Source organism: Herpailurus yagouaroundi, unplaced genomic scaffold, assembly GCF_014898765.1.
Source record: "Herpailurus yagouaroundi ecotype Mexico unplaced genomic scaffold, PumYag 28, whole genome shotgun sequence".
In the NCBI taxonomy this organism is placed as follows: Eukaryota; Metazoa; Chordata; class Mammalia; order Carnivora; family Felidae; genus Herpailurus; species Herpailurus yagouaroundi.
Window position 1 is genome coordinate 94,916,084 of NW_024412376.1, and position 16,367 is coordinate 94,932,450.

The 16,367-nt window shown below is 39.0% G+C and overlaps 1 protein-coding gene across 3 annotated transcripts in view; it reads right to left on the bottom strand.

Annotated features, from left to right (window-relative positions):
- Positions 1 to 16,367, bottom strand: part of HERC3 (HECT and RLD domain containing E3 ubiquitin protein ligase 3) — a 115,833-nt gene that overhangs the window by 47,811 nt on the left and 51,655 nt on the right. For all 3 annotated transcript variants that reach the window (XM_040478490.1, XM_040478495.1, XM_040478493.1), the window contains exons 4-10: positions 14,347 to 14,506; positions 10,020 to 10,096; positions 8,971 to 9,192; positions 7,680 to 7,771; positions 6,555 to 6,685; positions 5,811 to 5,971; positions 3,519 to 3,595 (exon numbers count right to left, since the gene is read on the bottom strand). In XM_040478490.1, the coding sequence (XP_040334424.1) occupies positions 3,519 to 3,595; positions 5,811 to 5,971; positions 6,555 to 6,685; positions 7,680 to 7,771; positions 8,971 to 9,192; positions 10,020 to 10,096; positions 14,347 to 14,506 (920 nt within the window). The remainder of the gene's footprint in view (positions 1 to 3,518; positions 3,596 to 5,810; positions 5,972 to 6,554; positions 6,686 to 7,679; positions 7,772 to 8,970; positions 9,193 to 10,019; positions 10,097 to 14,346; positions 14,507 to 16,367) is intronic.

Genomic DNA, 16,367 nt, shown 5'->3' on the forward strand with positions numbered 1-16,367 from the left:
GGCTTTTAAGGTATTGATCATTTGCCATAACTAGTCACACAACTCCAACAAAATGTATTATTAAAAAGTTAAGGGGCGCCTGGGTGGCGCAGTCGGTTAAGCGTCCGACTTCAGCCAGGTCACGATCTTGCGGTCCGTGAGTTCGAGCCCCGCGTCAGGCTCTGGGCTGATGGCTCAGAGCCTGGAGCCTGTTTCCGATTCTGTGTCTCCCTCTCTCTCTGACCCTCCCCCGTTCATGCTCTGTCTCTCCCTGTCCCAAAAATAAATAAACGTTGAAAAAAAAATTAAAAAAAAAAAGAGTTAAGTTATAATCTATATTGCAAATAATCTATGACAATGTAATGACTCTTAATTTCTTGTTCCAGGTATATAGTTATACATTTGTAAGGAAGGTGCCAAAAAGGACATGTCAACAATGGCCTCGACAATTCCAAATGCTACAAGCATTATACATCCTTTCTTCAGTGAGATTTTAAAAAATATAAGCACTTTTGGGGCGCCTGGGTGGCGCAGTCGGTTAAGCGTCCGACTTCAGCCAGGTCACGATCTCGCGGTCCGTGAGTTCGAGCCCCGCGTCGGGCTCTGGGCTGATGGCTCAGAGCCTGGAGCCTGTTTCCGATTCTGTGTCTCCCTCTCTCTCTGCCCCTTCCCTGTTCATGCTCTGTCTCTCTCTGTCCCAAAAATAAATAAACGTTGAAAAAAAAAATATAAGCACTTTTGTTTTCTATAATTTATCTTATTCAACTGATATTACCCAAAACCTATTCTTGATCTAGAACTAAGAAAAAGTTGAAAGTGCTTTATACCCTCCATAACTGCCACCAGAAAAGAGGGAAAAGGTTATATTAAACCATTCATCCATCAATTCATAACATGATTATTTTTTCCTCCTTTGTACCTACACATGAAAATACAACTTCCAAAGTAAATTTTCTTTGTTACTTCCCCCATAGTTGTAAGATATTATATAATAAGGGGAAAGGAGAAAGGCATATAACAAATCACACGTTTGACAATGTTTTTGATCATCTGGGTCTTGATAATTATTTTATTAAAATGGCCACAGACATCTAAGAGAGAACAAATTCATCTTGAATGACACAGAGAAAAATCATAAGACAAAGTAGACACTTGAACACACACATGCAAGACTGCCTCTTCACCCTAGTCTTAAAACCACGGGTGTTATCTAAATTTTAATTACTTTCCTCATTTACAGTGGTAGCTGAACAGAGACTCTAACATATACTTACAATAAAACATTTCACGTGGAACTACTTTCTCATTCTTCATCACATGTCCAATAAACTACAGATGTCCTGAATGAAGTATAATCTCAGAATCACTTGAAGACTTAAGAAAAGGATATGAATTTTCTGTGCCTTCTAATTATACGTAGGCCGAAAAGAAAAAACAAACTGACCTAGGATCAACTTTTCTCAACTTTGGATCATGAGAGCTTTCAAAATCTTGATGGCCAAGTCACACTCTAGACCAATTAAATCAGAATCTCTAGAGGCATCAGTGTTCTTTAAAAGGCCCCTAGCTGATATCAATGGGCAACCAAGGTTGAGAATAACTGTTGGGAAAGAGAGAATTATGTTACCTACAGGTGCATATGCACCCTAACATCCCAACATTCCTTATTCAATCCTATCCAGTGAACAATAAGAAAGGAAAAAAAAGGGGCTATGGTTTGCATTCACCAAATTTCCAAGACGTGGAATCAAAGGTAGTAAAACAGTATCTATACCCAACTCCTCCCCTTCCTTCTTCTACCTCAGACCTAGCATTCACTGAATAAGCTGTGTTTATAGAAATGGAGACCGTCACTACACAGATGCTTTTCTCTTAGGTCTTTTAAGTGATTCTTCAAGTGTGATGGTAACAGGGTAAACACATGATTTTATCAGTCTCTGTATCTAAACAAACATCTATGCTCAAGTAGAAGTGCACAGGCTTCAGTTTTAAAGAGAAAGAGCAACACCTTTCTAAATAATAGTCTATTTTTAGTTTCTTCTTTGTTATCTTACATTTTTAATGCATACCCCGTGGTTTAACCTTTAATCTGCCCTATTTCTTTAACCTTACATTATTTTAGATTCTTTTCATCAATGTTTTGTTTTCCAGTCCCAACAGTGTTAAGTACAATAAATTTTAAATCCAACTACTTAGATCAGGTACTGTATTTATAAAAGTAGTAAAACTAAGTTTTTATGTTAACTTTCACAGGAAAATTAAAGTTGGACAATTTTATTCAAGTCAATTCCTAGGGAAATGAATACTTCAAACTCTAATACTTATGGACAAAAAATTATTATCCTGCAGAGATTTAGTGCTTTTCATATTTCACTTTACTCGCATTTTGAAGAAACAAAAAAGCATCTCAGTTTTCCAAGATTTCTCTGTGAAGCACTGAAGCCAGGCCTAAAATAGGTCTAACACAGCAGTTCCAAGTCACCCCAGATGGTAGCACTAAATAGAACCTTCTCCAGGCTCCTGACCTGCAAAATATCTAATTGTCCACTTCCACTGTCCAACCTGAAGCCACAGACTCCAGCACAACCTCTTCTACCACATCATAGAATTATACTGACTAGAAGGCAAGAATATTGTGTATTTAAAGATGGCAAAGTATCAGTCGAATGGGGAGAATTTCCAGGACTCATAGGGCCCTTGTCTCCACAGCTCCTCTTCTCCTCCCAACCAATTCTGATTCCTCTGTCATCATGAGTAACCCTTCCCTGCTCTTCCATGAGAGGATAAGAATCAATGCATGATACATGGTTGGTCCTCCGTACATGCTTCCTGAATAAAAGTGGGTGGGCGAGGAAGAAGAGAGGAGAGAAAGCACAAAAATAAGGAAGTGAGTGCAGGGCAGAAAACAAATCTGTGCCCCTGGTTTCAGAATGACTTCCCTTGTCCAAGAAGAACAGAATCAATTAAAAGCTCTGTCATAGATACTGGACCACTTTCTCTTCTCCCTTCAACCCTGAAAAGATACTGGAATGTCATTCTTCCTGACTTACCCACTACAGTGACACTGGAGACAATCTGAAATTTTAGTGTGGTGCTGTGAGCAAATGATAAATGATAAAGGATATCTGAATACTGTATCATCTCTTTTATATTTTGCATATACTCAATCACATCAAACACACCCACTAAATTTTCAAATACCTAGCATTTGTTGCTACTTAACAGGGAAGAAATGGAAAGTCAAATAATAACAAAGTTATTACAAACTCTCTGGGCCTCCTTAAATATCTTTTGGAATACAGACATAAACAAATAATTTTAAATTATAAATCAGAATCCTACAATTAAAATACCAGGAAAGTTATTGGTACTTCACAGAAGCAAAATAGAGAGAATGTCTTCAAGTTCTAGTTGGCTTACCTTAATAAGATAAAATTGTTAGAAACAAAGAGTAACATTGCTCTCATGTAATTGTTTATACCAATAAACATTGGTTCACCATTATTCCATCCCCAAAGAAGAGTGAAAAGAAATTTTACCTCATATTTGGAGCAAAGTACGAAAGTTTGGTCTCCTCCAGAGAAGATCTGCTTAACAATATGATATTTAAAGCGATCTGTCAAAAAAAATTTTCAACAGCACATTTTTCAGTAATTAAGCTTTTTCCATGATCCCCTTTTCTAATATTCCAAAATACGCTTCAGACTAGTTTCCTATCCATTTTATTTATATCAGAGAAGAAACCTTCTCACCTGGCTCTCTTCCCAAAACTGTTTCTACTTCGATTAAAAATAAATGTATAAAATGGTATCCCCCACTCCAACCCTACCTCCACCCCCTCCCTAACCGCCAGCTAATCCTGACCTCGTTTCTATTTTTCATTCTCATCTTTCATGCCACTGACCTGAAATTTTAAATAGTCACTACTATCAACAGTAACATGCCTAAGAAATAATCCAACATCAGAGTGTGGTGGTCTCTAGCCCCTTCAGGATGAAGCTTGTCATGTAAGGACCTCCATTTCCTACTCCCTGCTTTATCTTCCATCACACCATATCCACGGTGACTTTCCAATACCACCACATTGCTTTCATTGCTAACAGACCACACTATTCCCTACCTCCACATCTTTTCCTTCCACCACCACCCCCCGTGCACACCGTACTCTCCATGATGGTGCCTCCTAGGGCGAAGTTGCAACGGTGCTCCTGGAATTGTGCGATTCCGTGGTACTCACCACTGCCCACTCCCTCACAGTCCTCTACCTGGCTAACTCCAAATCATCCTTTAAGACACAGCTCAAACTTCCTCTAACCGGAATACTCCTTGATGCCTTCCTCTGTGCTCCCACATTACCATGAAGGTTCCTAAAACCACAGCATTTACATAATGAATTGAAATTTACCTACTTAACATTATAAAATCATCCTGGCAAACATCCAAACACAAATTTATGATCACATAAATTAGGTCGTAATGAAACTTTAAGAATTTGTGGTTCCAAATTAATTGATACAACACTTGAGTTTTTAAAATTGGTATATTTCTTAAACACATGCATTCCTAGCATGACTACAATGCCTTGGGGTAAAAGAAATTCTCAAATGACAGAGAAGAGGACAACTAGCCATTCCTTCACTGTGGGGAACATCATCAAAACCAAATTTTGTTTATTTTATATTGTAAGTTCCACTACATTTTTAGATGCTCATATATTCATTCCATACATCTTGACTGACTGAGAAGTCTGTGCCAGGCCTTGTGCTATATGTCAAATTTACAAAAAGGAAAAGACTCAGTCCTTGCACTGAAGTTATAAACCAGCAGAAAACTTATGGTTATTATTGTTTAAAAAGAAAATCCTAATCAGGGCACTTGGATGGCTCCACCGGTTAAGCGTCCAACTCTTAATTTCAGCCCAGGTCATGATCTCACAGTTTTTAAGACTGAGCTCCTCATTGGGCTCTGTGCTGACAGCATGGAGCCTACTTGGGATCCTCTCTCTCTCCCTCTCTCTCTCCCCTTTCACTGCTTGCTCTCTCTCAAAATAAATAAAAATAAACATTTTTTAAAAATCCTAATCAAGCCATAAGTCACTTTATAGTCTTCAAAATCGAAGTTATTATTAAATCACACTTCTTTTTAATGGCTCTCCGGCTCCATGTCAGCCCCTGGATTTATTATTTCAAGCCACTCATATAGAATGACTGCCTTATTTGGATTTCCAATGAAATGGATGTTATGTTATTTAACTTATTTTTTTAAGGGAAGAAAAAAAATGGCATAAAAAGAAATCATGTCATGTTATGACCAGAGTAGCAAAAGTAAAGGTAACACAGCACAAGCATAAAGAGCACAGGCTTTAGAATGAGGCAGACCTGGGTTTAATTCCTGTCCCCAGAATCTATGTAATCTTGGACAAGTTACTTAACCTCCTTAAGACTCAATTTCCTCATCTCCAACATAGGAATCATAACCACCAATTCTTAAGGTTGTTTTTGGTGCTTAGCTTAAGTAATGGAGCTTGGTTAAGCATTCAATAAACATTAACTTTCATTATCAGCAATGATAATAAATAAAATTTATACACCACCACCAAGGTCTTTAGGGCCAAAGTAACATTTTTTGCTTGATCTCAATCGAGATCTCTAGGATCTTAATTATAAGGCCTCATGCATAGTAACGACTCAAGTATTTGTTGATCAATGTTAAAAGAATATATCTCATATTTATTTCCTCCAAAAGACTTCAAGGTAAAAAACAGGTATGTGTTCTATAAAAATTTTTTATCACTTAAAATACCATTAAATTCCAATGAAAATCACTCTTACCAGCTCTGGCTGAAAGCTGGCCACTATGGGCAGCCCAGTAACCTTTCACAGGGGATGGGCACTTAACGTTACAAGTGTGTCCGGTTCCCAATTGACCTCTTGCTCCACAACCGAATGCATAGATGAGTCCAGAAGAAGGCACGAAGGCTAGAGTGTGTTGTCTGGGGAAAAATAATTTAAAATAACTTACCAGCATAGTTTCTACTAATAGGGACATACACTCAGACTCTTTTAACCACCACATGTGAGCACAGCAATACCTAGGGATGCCCCTAAGAAATCCTACCCCACATTTACATGTGACTGTTTACAAGCAAGCAGCAGCTGGCTCTCCATAATGCTGCCCTTCTCTGAGACTCTAGGCAACAAGAAGGATGGGCAAGACTTAGAAAAGGCTGCATGGCCTGCTGTATTTGGCCTGTGGGATGACAGAGAAAAAGCAGGGTGGACCAGGCAAAATTTCCAAGAAGTTCTTTGAGGCTCTCTCACTTTCCTTGCTTCATGTCTTCCCCCCTATCCTACCAGTCTTTATCCCAGAAGAAACCTAATGTCCCCAACTTGATCCACTCATCTCAAACCCATCCTTGTCACACACTGCTCAGATTAGACTCTCTCCAAACTTTCCCCATAGGTGTGTATGCAGTTAAGATCTCTTAAGATACTGATCCATATGCTTGGTCACGACAAGGACAAAATTCATTTCTGGGTCTTAATAGACACTAGGAAGCTCTGAGGAGCACTCACCGGCCACAAGCAATCTGCGTTACTTCACTGCCCATCAGCTCCAGAACTCTTCTTGGATTAACCTCATCATTCATGGAATCATGTCCAAGTTGCCCACAGGAACCAGCACCAAAGGTAAACACACCTCCACTCTAACAAGGGACAAATACCACATGACCGCACTGTATCTCTGAGTTTGAGTACACTCCTCTAAAAATCTCTGTATGCAAAATTCTTATCACAGCAGTCTGTACAAGAACACTACACTCACATGATCCTTCACCCAAATCACATCTTTAGTATGTTCATTAAATAAAAAATAATAATAATAAAGGAAATTAAAACTATATCTTTAGGGAACAAAGCACTGCTCAAGGGAATAGGCGCCATCTTTAAATCTCGAAAGTTGTTTAAAAGTACAATGATGTGTTCGGAAGCAAACAAAATAAGGAGAAACAGAGGTAGATGACATGGCATGATTTTGCACAATCATTCGTATATAATAAATTAAATACTCCACAAACTCCTTGGTGAGTGAGTGAGCTACTTTATTCCCTGCTGTACTTGAATAAATGCTAAGACATTTTAGTAAAGTGAATCTATAACAGTATTTGTTCAATGTAAAAATACATTTTCATTCTCTCTAGATATAACTGTTTTAGATGAAAGAAGTTGATAATTTTAAAACATTAAGTACATTGCTCTTTATTTTTCACATATTTAATTGTTTTACAGGAACAAAAAATGTTACTATATATTTTAAGATTATATTGAACTATTTTTAAACACCATCACTATGCTAAAAAACGCTATCAAAAATAATCAAGTAATTGGGGCGCCTGGGTGGCGCAGTCGGTTGAGCGTCCGACTTCAGCCAGGTCACGATCTCACGGTCCGTGAGTTCGAGCCCCGCGTCGGGCTCTGGGCTGGTGGCTCGGAGCCTGGAGCCTGTTTCCGATTCTGTGTCTCCCTCTCTCTCTGCCCCTCCCCCATTCATGCTCTGTCTCTCTCTGTCCCAAAAATAAATAAAAACGTTGAAAAAAAAATTAAAAAAAAAATAATAATCAAGTAATAATAATCATCTGTGTCATATCTAGCACCAAAGAAAGCATCACAGAACAAACCAGAACACTCTGAGTCCCTTACTTTTGTGAGGACTGCTGTGTGTTCTTCTCCACAACTAATATAGACAACTTTTTGGGTTCGTAAGAGTTTCACGTGGCAAGGAGACTCTCGATCTAAAATAAGAGAAAAATCAGAATGTCACTACCATTTTGTCTTTGAGATGAAATATCAAACACAGCTATCTAGACATGAATTTTGGGTCCCCCTGGATTCTCCTTTCTGCCTCCACGTCCACTGGAATGCCTAGCAGATAACATGTTTTTTTTAGGGTTATTTATTTTTGAGGGGATAAGGGGCAGAGAGAAAGAGGGAGAGAGAGAGAATCTCAAGCAGGCTATGCACTACCAGCATGAAGCCCGATGTGAGGCTTGATCTCAAGAACCATGAGATCATGACCTGAGCCGAAATCAAGAGTCTAACACTTGACTGAGCCACCCAGGCATCCCAGACATCTCGTTTTTAATACATCTAAAACCTAACTCATGGTTTCCCCACACTTTCCAACTCTGCCCACTCTCACCGCACGCACCACACACACACACACACACACACACACACACATGCACACACGCGCACGCACACACAGTTTTCCTCATTCCATAAATGGTACCTTTATCTTTCTAGTTCTCTTTTTATTTCAAACCACACACCCAACAATGTGCAAAACCAACTGGCTCCGCCTTCAAAGTATATTAAAATCCAACTTTATTCCCACTGTCTCCAAACTGGTCTTCTAGCCTCCCCTGGACCCGTGATAGCCAAAGTGAAATTAGATCACTCTTCTCCTCAAAACCTCCGGTGTCTTCCCCTTTCACTGAGGAAAGCCAAAATCTTTCCTTTGCCTTATAGGGCCCTGCGTCACTGGGCCTATACTGTGTCTCTGATCTCCAGCTCTGCTACTCTTCTCCCCTCTCATTTCACTCGAGCACACCATCTATCTTCCCACATCACAGCCTCTATACACCCTGTTCCCTTTGACTGCAGGGCTCTGTCTGCTCAAATATCTTATCAAGCAGACCCTCCCAGGAAGCCTTATGTAAAACAGGTTAACTCTTCTCTCAAACCCACTGACATACTATATATTTACTGGTCTGTTGTTTACTTCTGCCCACTAGCATACAATCTCCACTAAGCCAAAGGTATTATCTTTCTTGTTCACTGTTGCACCCTTAGTACCTAACATGGGTCCAGCACATAGCAGAAGAAGCATGTGTTAAACATGCTCTCAAGAAGCATGTGTTAAACAAATAAGCTGGGCTTTTGGGAAAAAAAAAAAAAAAGGGAGAGAGATACATATAAAGAGTTTGCTTACCTTCTTCATCACTGAGCCCTAGCTGCCCTGCATTATTCATCCCCCAGCCAAAAACTGCTCCTGAGAGAGACAGGGCAAAGCTATGAGCTCCTCCTGCAGCCACCTGAGCCAGGGGGATGCCCTCCAGGGACCTCACCCTCTGTGGGCTAGCCTGGGAGGGGAACTCCTTCCCCAGGCCCAGCTGCCCATGGCTATTCTTTCCCCAGGTGAAGAACTGACCATCTGAAATAAAAACAGGATAACTAGTATTATGAGAAATGATACAAGTTCCATTCAGAAAAATAACCTCATTAGAACAACATAGTTGCCCAGCAGAGTCATTTGTTAGTTGCTCCCCTTCAACGCACCAAACTCTCCTGAGAGCGAGGGACAGACAGTTCATACTATTAAGACTGCCAAAACCAAAACTCCCACTTGTCATGACAACAGAGAGATAAACTGAGTCTTACTGCCCTTTGAAGGCTATGAACATTTACGCAAAGAAAAAATTAAATGTTTACGTCAATTCAGTTTTGCCTAGACCAGTTACCAGGCTTAGATCCCACTAAACAAGCTGAACTAGTTCTAACCACACCAAGATCATGAAACCCAGGCTCATAAGGTCCAGCTTCTACCTGGACTATCTCACAGAGGATCAAGCACATGTTAGTACCAACTTCCCCTCAAATTTATTCTAACATGGAATGCATTATTATTTGCTGGCTTAGGTTTCTCTAACACCTTCTTTTGCACTTATTTAGAAGCTTGATAGTAGAATGTAGCTTGACTGTAGCTACAAAAAAACAATCTTCTGTATGTTCAAGAGCACTGAGGTTGGGTCCTTCCTCCTACTCATCCTCCCGAGAGCACTGATGACCACCTTCTTCATTGTCCACACTCTGAGAAAAGCTGCACAAAGGCTGTCTGAGAAATGCCACTGTCCAACAGCACTGCACAGACCCTAACCAGTTAGTTAAAGGTGTCCGGTAAGATAACATCACCTATATATGCAAAGAGAAATGTTTCCCAAATTAACATAATGTTAGCATAATATTTCAATGTTACATTACCAGCTGCAAGAGCCAAGCAATGCCAGTTGCCACAGGAAACTTGTAATATCGTCTGCTGGTTCAGTTTTTGTATTAACCTGAAACAGAAAAGGTTTTCCTCTTAAGAGGCATGCACAATGATCAGGAATATTCCCAACAGTTGTAATCAATAACATCTTTCCTAGAAGACTTTTAAAAATCAAATACATGATCTTACATGATATAATTCTACTAGTTCTTTCACCAACCTCCTAGGTTAGGAGTTACTGTTAGGCAGCTACTGTTAAAAAACAAAACGAGGGGCGCCTGGGTGGCGCAGTCGGTTAAGCGTCCGACTTCAGCCAGGTCACGATCTCGCGGTCTGTGAGTTCGAGCCCCGCGTCGGGCTCTGGGCTGATGGCTCGGAGCCTGGAGCCTGTTTCTGATTCTGTGTCTCCCTCTCTCTCTGCCCCTCGCCCGTTCATGCTCTGTCTCTCTCTGTCCCAAAAATAAACGTTGAAAAAAAAAAATTGTTAAAAAACAAAACGAAACAAAATAAAAAACATGTCTGCACTTAAACCGACTACCATAACTCTGTTAATTCCCACCTTCTCATCTCCAATTGAGGGGCAAATGGAGTAAGTTATGGAACAGAGATGCCCAGGAATATGGCTGGTGTCTAAATGGTTTTTAAAATGAGGGCAATGCCATGATCCAGCAATCCCACTTCTGGGTACATATCTAGAAGAATTGAAAGCAGGGTCCCAAAGAGATACTTGTAGACCCATGTTCAGAACAGCATTATTCACAATGGCCAAAAGGTAGAAGCAACTCAAGTGTCCATCAATAGATGAGTGGAAAAACAAAATGTCATATATTCATACAATGGGATATTAATCAGCCTTCGAAAAAATGGAAACTCTGACATATGCTGCAGTATGGGTGAAACTAGAAGACATTATGCTAAGTGAAATTATCCAGTAACAAAAGGCAAATATCTTATGAATACACTTATGAGAGATATCAAGAGTACTCAAATTCATACAAATCAAGTCTGATGATGAGAAACAGGGAGTTGCTGTTTAATGGGTAGACTTCAATTTTTGCAAGATAGGTTTTTACAATTTATGGAGACTGTTCATATAACTATGTAAGTATACTTAACATTACTGCACTATACACTTAAAAATGGTTAAGATGGAAAATTTTATGTTTGGTGTATTTTACAATTTTTGTTTACCACAATTTTTAAAAAATAAGGGCAAAACCCAAATTCCCTAGGATGATAAAGAGGAAAATCATATGAATACATTTCAAATCCTGCTCCTCTGCTTGCTCATGTGAAAGACAGGGACAAGAACAGTACTTATTTTACAGGTTGTGGTAAAAAAATAAATGAAAAAACTCCATGCAACGTGCCTGGTGCTGCCCCACAGAATTGGGCACCTGGGAATATCTCCTGTTCCCTATTGTAACAGCTTGCAAGTTGCCATGTTCCTCTGCATTAAGTCTATGCCAACGGAACAAAGGAGTCAGATGGACACGCCCTCGGGAGAGGGGTGTCTTAGAATATAGATGCCCAGTGGGGAAGAAATTATTTGGAGTGGCAAGGACATATTGCTTTTGTTAATGTTTTATTTTCTCACATACAAAAAGTTTATATAACAGAGTTCACATATGCATTTAGCACCAAATAGAACCCAACTATTTTTTATTGAGATAATTGTAGATTCACATACAGTTATAGGAAATAATATAGAAATATTACACTACGTGTTAACTACCTAGAATTTAAATAAAAAGTTGACAAATAAAAATAATAAGTAAATTAAAAAAAAATACTACAGAGAGATCACATGTATACTCTGTCCAGTTTCCACTAGTGGTGACATTTTGTGAATCCACAGTATAAAAATCATAACCAGGATACTAATATTAATAAAATCTACAAATCTTACTATTTCCCTAGCTTTATTTATACTCAATTCTGTGTATTAATTTTATTACCTGTATAGGTTCATGTATCCACCACCACAATGAAGATACTGAATGGTTCAAACATCATGAGGATTCTTCATGTTATACTTTTATAACCACTGCTCCCCTCCCCTATCCTAGCCCTTGACAACCATTAATCTATCTTCCATTTCCAAAATTCTTTCATTTCAAGAACGTTATATAAATGAAAGCATTCAGCAGGTAAACTTTTGGGATTGGCTCTTTTTCCCTCTCAGAATAATTCCCTGGACATTCATCCAAGTTGTTACGTGTATCAATAGCATGTAGAACCCCACTACTTTTTAAAATTGGAAAATGTATTACTACCTAAGGGACCAATGTTTCAGAAATTTTATGCAGTAAGAGTCCTTTTTTCCTTGGCCAGTTTCCACTCAAATTCCCTATGATTCTCCCTTCATGGGTCAACCATTATTCTTGTCACAACCTTCATAATCACATAGAAAGGAAGCAGATCAAAAGGACAAAGATAAACAGAGAAATTATAGCCTTGAGGTGGAGAGGAGGGATATATAAAGAATGCAAGCATATAGTATGTTTTACCTACGCATCTCATTCTATCCTCCCAGTAACTTCTTTTTTTTTTTTTTTTTTCAACGTTTATTTATTTTTGGGACAGAGAGAGACAGAGCATGAACGGGGGAGGGGCAGAGAGAGAGGGAGACACAGAATCGGAAACAGGCTCCAGGCTCCGAGCTATCGGCCCAGAGCCTGACGCGGGGCTCGAACTCACGGACCGTGAGATCGTGACCTGGCCGAAGTCGGACGCTTAACCGACTGCGCCACCCAGGCGCCCCCTTCCCAGTAACTTCTTAAAGGCACACAATACATAATACCACTTTTAAGTTAAGAAATCGAGGTTTAGATAAATTAAACAGTTTGTTCAAGGTCACCCACCTAATAAATAATAAAACCTGTATTAGGATAGAATCTGAAGCTGTTTGAGTTCAAAGCTATGTTACTTTCCACAATGCTAGGATATGAAATAACAAATTTATTTCAACTAAGTTAAAATATAAAATTATATACAAACCAAGGCCTCAGAAGTCATCCATAATTTAGATATGACTAACAAAAATTAAATCGTTCCTATAACACAAGTTACTTCACTTTTAGAAATGAAATGCCACTAAAAACCTTTGAGTCTTTGGTAATCAACAAGTGAAATATTTTTGTCATTTATGTTATAAATCTTTTCCCTAATTATCACACAGTCTGATTAAAATATATATAGCACCCTTTTTTTTATTGCCACTCTCTCCCCCCAAATTAAACTAATTTTTGGAAAAAATAAATCCAAGACATTAGCTGTTCTAAATCAGGAAGTGAATCAAATCACTCTTCATGTTCCTCTTTTCCTTAAAACAGCTTTTGATTAAAGAGACATAAATTGAAGAAGGGCAAAAAGGAAGAGGAAGAAGAGTATTTGGTTCTCTAAAGGGGACAATAACTGGGCAGGGAAGGAGAGGTTGTTTATTAAATAGATTTGCAATAAGCAGCACATGTGCTGGGCACCCTTAACAACAGTGATGCTAAAATGAATAATCTAGGTCTCATGCCATCAAGAGCTCCCAGCTTTGTACAACAGATAGTCATTAAAAAAACAGTTACAGAGAATATGACAAGTACTCTTGTAGGGGGATGCTATATATATTTGTAATATAAAAAAAAACACAGGAATTAAATGAAGGAAATAAACTGGTGGCCTCTTTAATCATCAAGAACTCTTGAAAAACTGAGACTCTACCCCTAAGAAGTTCACCTGGAAGTAATTTCATTATTTTGAATATTTACTTAGTGGTGAAGCATCTAATGGATACTTAATTAAACCATCTAAGATTCAGAATTTAAGTAAATATTTGAGACTCAAAATGAATAATATTTTTGTGTTAAAAAAAACTTCTGTATGCTATTTTAGCTGCTCATAATGCTCATAATGGCTTATTTTTAGAGTAGTGGGTCAACCTTTTGATTGTAGTTTAAAGTCCTTAACTGAGTAATTGATTTAGGCTTACAATTTTAAGTTAAAGGTTACTAAGTCCAGCAAGTGAAAAGATGATTTATTCAAACATTTATTGAGTTTCAAATACTATGCTAGCAACTACATTACTAGAATAAATAAAGTACAATTCTTGAACAACTCACATTTTTTTAACTGGAGATAGACATTTCTATAAATAATTACAATTTTTGTGATACATGCTATAAAGTATAAGGCACAGCAGTGGCACCAAAAAAGAATAGCAATTAAATAAAGTAGAACCAAAAACAAAGAGTCTAACAAAGCAACAGCAAGAAACAGAATTTATAAAACTGATATCTGAAGTCAGATTCCTGCCCATGACATTCTTACCTGGGCACTGCCACCGAATCCTCAGTAGTCATGAGTCCCAGTTGACCATCACTCCCTGCACCCCACGAAAACAGCTGGCCCCGGTCACTGAGGGCCAGACTGTGGGACTCACCACATGCCACATGGACAATGTGCTGATCTGCCAAAGCTCCAATTTGCTCTGAAAGAGACCAAACCAAGGAGGAAAATGTATAGCCCAGAAATCACACAGAATTTTCTTCAGAATTTCTTCAGAATGATCCTCCTAGGCAGTTTTGTTTTTCAGAAAGAACTACTAAATTGGTATACTTATCGAGATTATAAATTTTATATGTTTCTAAAGAAATCAATTTAGATCCCAGCTACACTGGGTAGCACGTATGCATGCATCAGCAACACATATCCCAGATGTCTTCTCTTGTGCCTGGTGCTTCCCTCCAGCGAGAAGTCCAAAGGTTTACTATTTGCAGAGAGTGAACCAGAGAGGCCCAAATGTGAGTGGGAATGAGACAGATGACTAAAAGCAGTGGCAATGAGTGAAATTCTGCCTGGGAACAATAAGACCCTCCCTCCTAGAGCCCTCCCTCCCTAACAGAGGAAGCACCTTTCTCCCCACAGTTCGGGGACAGTCTCATACATATGTAGGTAATAAAAAAGAGGATTTCCCTGAGAAAACAGGCCCAAAAGAGAAGATCCACAGACACTGACATCTGTGGGTCCCCAGTGAAATGTCCAGCTTCCTGCTAGTTAACAAGCCTTGCCCACAGCTCCACTCGCGTTTTAGTACCTTACTTTTAAATATAAAAGGCTGGCCCAGGATTATCACATGTGAGGAAAATGCTAACATGAAAGAAAAGAGCAAAACAAACAGAAGAAAATGAACTGTGAAGATAAAGACCAAGCTGGGAGCAGAAAAAAATTTATGTTGTCAGAGAAATAAAAGAAGATAAGGACCACTGAAACATCTGAAAAACAAAATCATCTTAGAAAATGAAAATACAGCAGCAAAAATTTAAAGAAAAAAGCCGTTGGGGTACCTGGCTGGCTCATTTGGGGTTGTGGGCTCAAGCCTCACATTGGGTGTAGAGATTACTTAAAAATAAAATCTTTTTTTTAATATGAAATTTACTGTCAAATTGGTTTCCATATAACACCCAGTGCTCATCCCAACAGGTGCCCTCCTCAATGCCCATCACCCACCCTCCCCTCCCCCCAAACTCCATCAACCCTCAGTTTATTCTCAGTTTTTAAGAGTCTCTTGTGGTTTGGCTCTCTCCCTAACTTTTTTTTTTCTTCCCCCTCCCCCATGGTCTTCTGTTAAGTTTCTCAGGATCCACATAAGAGTGAAAACATGTGGTATCTGTCTTTCTCTCTATGACTTATTTCACTTAGCATAACACTCTCCAGTTCCATCCACGTTGCTACAAATGGCCAGATTTCATTCTTTCTCATTGCCAAGTAGTATTCCATTGTGTATATAAACCACAATTTCTTTATCCATTCATCAGTTGATGGACATTTAGGCTCTTTCCATAATTTGGCTATTGCTGAGAGTGATGCTATAAACATTGGGGTACAAGTGCCCCTATGCATCAGCACTCCTGTATCCCTGGAGTAAATTCCTAGCAGTGCTATTGCTGGTCATAGGGTAGATCTATTTTTAATTTTTTGAGGAACCTCCACACTGTTTTCCAGAGTGGCTGCACCAGTTTGCATTCCCACCAACAGTGCAAGAGGGTTCCCGTTCCTCCACATCCTTGCCAGCATCTATGGTCTCCTGATTTGTTCATTTTAGCCACTCTAACTGGTGTGAGGTGGTATCTCAGTGTGGTTTTGATTTGTATTTCCCTGATGAGGAGCGACGTTGAGCATCTTTTCATGTGCCTGTTGGCCATCCGGATGTCTTCTTTAGAGAAGTGTCTATTCATGTTTTCTGCCCATTTCTTCACTGGGTTATTTGTTTTTCGGGTGTGGAGCTCTTTATAGATTTTGGATACTAGCCCTTTGTCTGATATGTCATTTGCAAATATCTTTTCCCATTC